Genomic DNA, 3190 nt, shown 5'->3' with positions numbered 1-3190 from the left:
ATATATATATACATCTTTATGAAGTTTTCTCAAAAGTTAGTTTAAATTTACCAGTGGTTAACATCAGAACAAATCGGACCAGTTTTATTTATAGACAGATAATCATAGACCAGTTCACTTGAATCTGTTGTAAGATCTTGACACATGTTATAACAAGCCACAACATTAATAATATAATCATGACATAAATCGTACAGACAATAAGTTGATATGATCACAGATTTCAAACAGATTGTTAGGACAAAACAACCTTATACAGGCATCCATCTTTAGGTTGCATTAGGAGCTATATGTGTAAATATACTGCCCATTAAAAACAAAATGTTGGAATTACTTTTTATGCTCTTGCCATTTTTTTGAAGAGGGAGGGATTGGCATAGAGGGGCATATACTTTTGAAATCCATGTTCATCCCATTGCAAGGTCATCTCATTTCTCTCAGCCATCATATTTACCCCACAGCATCAGAAAAGATATCATGTTCTGTTCCTGATTAGATCCAGGTTTGCATAAGAGCAGAGGCATTCCTGTTTTATAGATATTTTCTAGCATCATTAAATTTTAATTTTGTCACTTATATCCCTATTTGAGCATTTACATTTTGAATGTAAAGGAAACTTTCTAATTAATTTTAATGTTTAATTTCTAACCTAGATACATTACATTTATTCCAATCTTCTGTTGTTGCTGTATTACAGAAACATGACGACAAAGGCACTCCATCTTCGATGTACATCCAAGACTGGCCAGCATGCACTAACAGGTCTCACCTTGTCATCCAGCGTAGGTGAAATGATAACCAAGATATCAGAACTTACCAAAATCAAAAGAGACTGGATCAAGATAAGGACAGGATATCCTCCTAAAGTTGTTGAATTAAGTGATGAAAACAAATTATTGACCTGTCTACCCTTCAGGTCAGGTGATACTATCATTGTAGAAGAGGATCAAAGTCTTGAATTTGAAAATAAGCAGAAACGAATTGACAATGTTCTCCAGTCACAAAGCCTACAAAGGCAAGGCATGTTGATGAGGAAGGTTGTGCCAGCTAACAATTCCTGTCTGTTTACCAGTATTTACTCATTAATGAATGATGGAGAGCTGGATTTATCCTGTTCACCAATGATGAGAGAGTTGATAGCAGGTGTAGTTCTTAGTGATCCTGAAACATTTAATGAAGCATTTCTCGGCAGGTCTAATTCAAACTATTGCAAATGGATCATGGATAAGGAGTCCTGGGGTGGAGGTATAGAGATTGCTATCCTGTCTAAATACTATGGTGTAGAAATAGATGTTGTAGATACTCAGAGTGGTAGAATCGATCGATTCGGTGAAGATCAGAATTATCCAGAAAGAATTCTTGTTATCTATGATGGGATTCATTATGATCCGCTTGTTCTCGAACCGTTAATTCCAGGAGAAACTGTAACAACCATCTTCTCCACAAAGGATGCTTCAATCCTAGCTCAGGCCATGGAAATAGCAGATGAAGCCAAAGCGTCGCGTCAATTCACAGATGTTTCATCATTCACACTGAAATGTTTGATATGTCAGAAGCAGCTTACAGGTCAGGCTGATGCTCAACTACATGCTAAGACTACTGGACACATAAATTTTGGAGAAGTTTAATTCTTAAACTAGTTGAACATATTTTTTCAAATCTGACGAATTATTATGATGATATTCAGAATATCAGATTAATTCTTTCTCCAATATGTCAAGATAAATCAAAAACAATATTACCTGAAATCTGATTTCATGAGTTTATGATATTGTTCATGTAAACATGCTTAATAACAAATATTTTAATCTGACTAAAAGTTGGTTTTTGTTCACTAAATAATTATAGGGAACTTTTTAATGAATGTTGATTTTTTTTTGTCATTCTAACTGATGTTTGTTTTATTTATTAAATACAAAATGTATAATGCACTCCTTGTAGAATGATCTTGTTAGCCATACATCCATGTAGAATTCCCAGTAAGAACACTGCATGAATTTGTCTCTATCAGCAGTGGATTGAGTGAATACACTTATGTGAATGGATGTACGCATGGGTCTGGTTTGATGACAATTGATTTATTTGGAATATTTTGGTTGAAAAACTGCTTTGAATATTGTCTTTACATATGAAATTATTACGACCAGAATTATTGTATACTTTGTTGTGTCATTGACAGGTTGTAGAATATATCAATATGATCAATGTTTTGTTTTCTGCAATTATTACAGTAACTTGTTTGTCCTGTTTAGTACATCTGCAATTTATACCAAGGAATATGTGTGATTAAGTTATGTGTGAGTATTTATGTATGTATGATGTGTATGTTTTTATATTTATGTTGCATATGTGTCTTCATTTGTGATTAACCAACAGAAGCAATTATTCTATTGTTTTCTGTAAGGAGAGAGCTGTTGATTTTTTCTACTAAAGAGGAAAAAACCATTCAATTTATCGTCAGATATTCCTAATTTGATATTTATTGTCATTATGTATAAGATATAGTTTACGATAACATTGATTATGTTGGGTATATTATATTACATTCCTTGTTTAAGAGTTAAAAGTTGATATCAGTATTTCTGCTTCAATTTTCCAGAGTGTCAAATCTGTATCAATATTAATGCATTGTTTCTCATTTATGTCATCTCAATGTTAAACTGTACAAAGGTTATAACCCTGTCACTTCCAAATAACTTACAATAAACAGAGTCACTAACAACAGAGTCACTAACAGAACACTGAGTCACTTATAGTTGACTGTCTTTACCAATAGAGTTGCCAAAAGGAGACACTACCAATTTATCAAATCACGCTGTATGTAGAGTCAATAACCTAAGTCAAGTAGATCAATTCTCAAACAAAACTTTGAGTCACTCACAGGAGATTGAGCCACTCGCAGAAGATTGAGTAACTCACATTATCTTGAGTCACCAACAGTAGTTTTGAATCACTATCAGTAGTTTGAGTCGCTATCAGTAGTTTGAGTCGCTATCTGTAGTTTTGAGTCACTATCAGTAGTTTGAGTCACATTAGTAGATTGGGCATTAACAGAAAACAGAATCTAAAACAATTTCTTAGACTGAGTCAGTAACAAATGCCTGAATGATAAAGGTAAGCTGGTTAATTAACAATTATTTGGATAAACTATTAACTGACGTAAGGTTTGTGTCAAGGTGACTTATTCTGC

The 3190-nt window shown here is 33.4% G+C and overlaps 1 protein-coding gene across 1 annotated transcript; it reads left to right on the top strand.

The window, feature by feature from the left end:
* The first annotated feature begins 701 nt into the window (after positions 1-701).
* LOC132555314 (ubiquitin thioesterase OTU1-like) lies at positions 702-1779 on the top strand. Its single transcript, XM_060219671.1, has one exon. It carries the CDS (start codon positions 702-704, stop codon positions 1626-1628), a length of 927 nt encoding a protein of 308 aa, XP_060075654.1. The 3' UTR covers positions 1629-1779.
* The last annotated feature ends 1411 nt before the right edge of the window (positions 1780-3190 follow it).

The sequence above is a fragment of the Ylistrum balloti genome, unplaced genomic scaffold (genome assembly GCF_031769215.1).
Source record: "Ylistrum balloti isolate Yb309-2 unplaced genomic scaffold, AGI_CSIRO_Ybal_v1 Utg370470, whole genome shotgun sequence".
In the NCBI taxonomy this organism is placed as follows: domain Eukaryota; kingdom Metazoa; phylum Mollusca; class Bivalvia; order Pectinida; family Pectinidae; genus Ylistrum; species Ylistrum balloti.
This window is presented reverse-complemented; position numbering and strand designations above follow the sequence as displayed.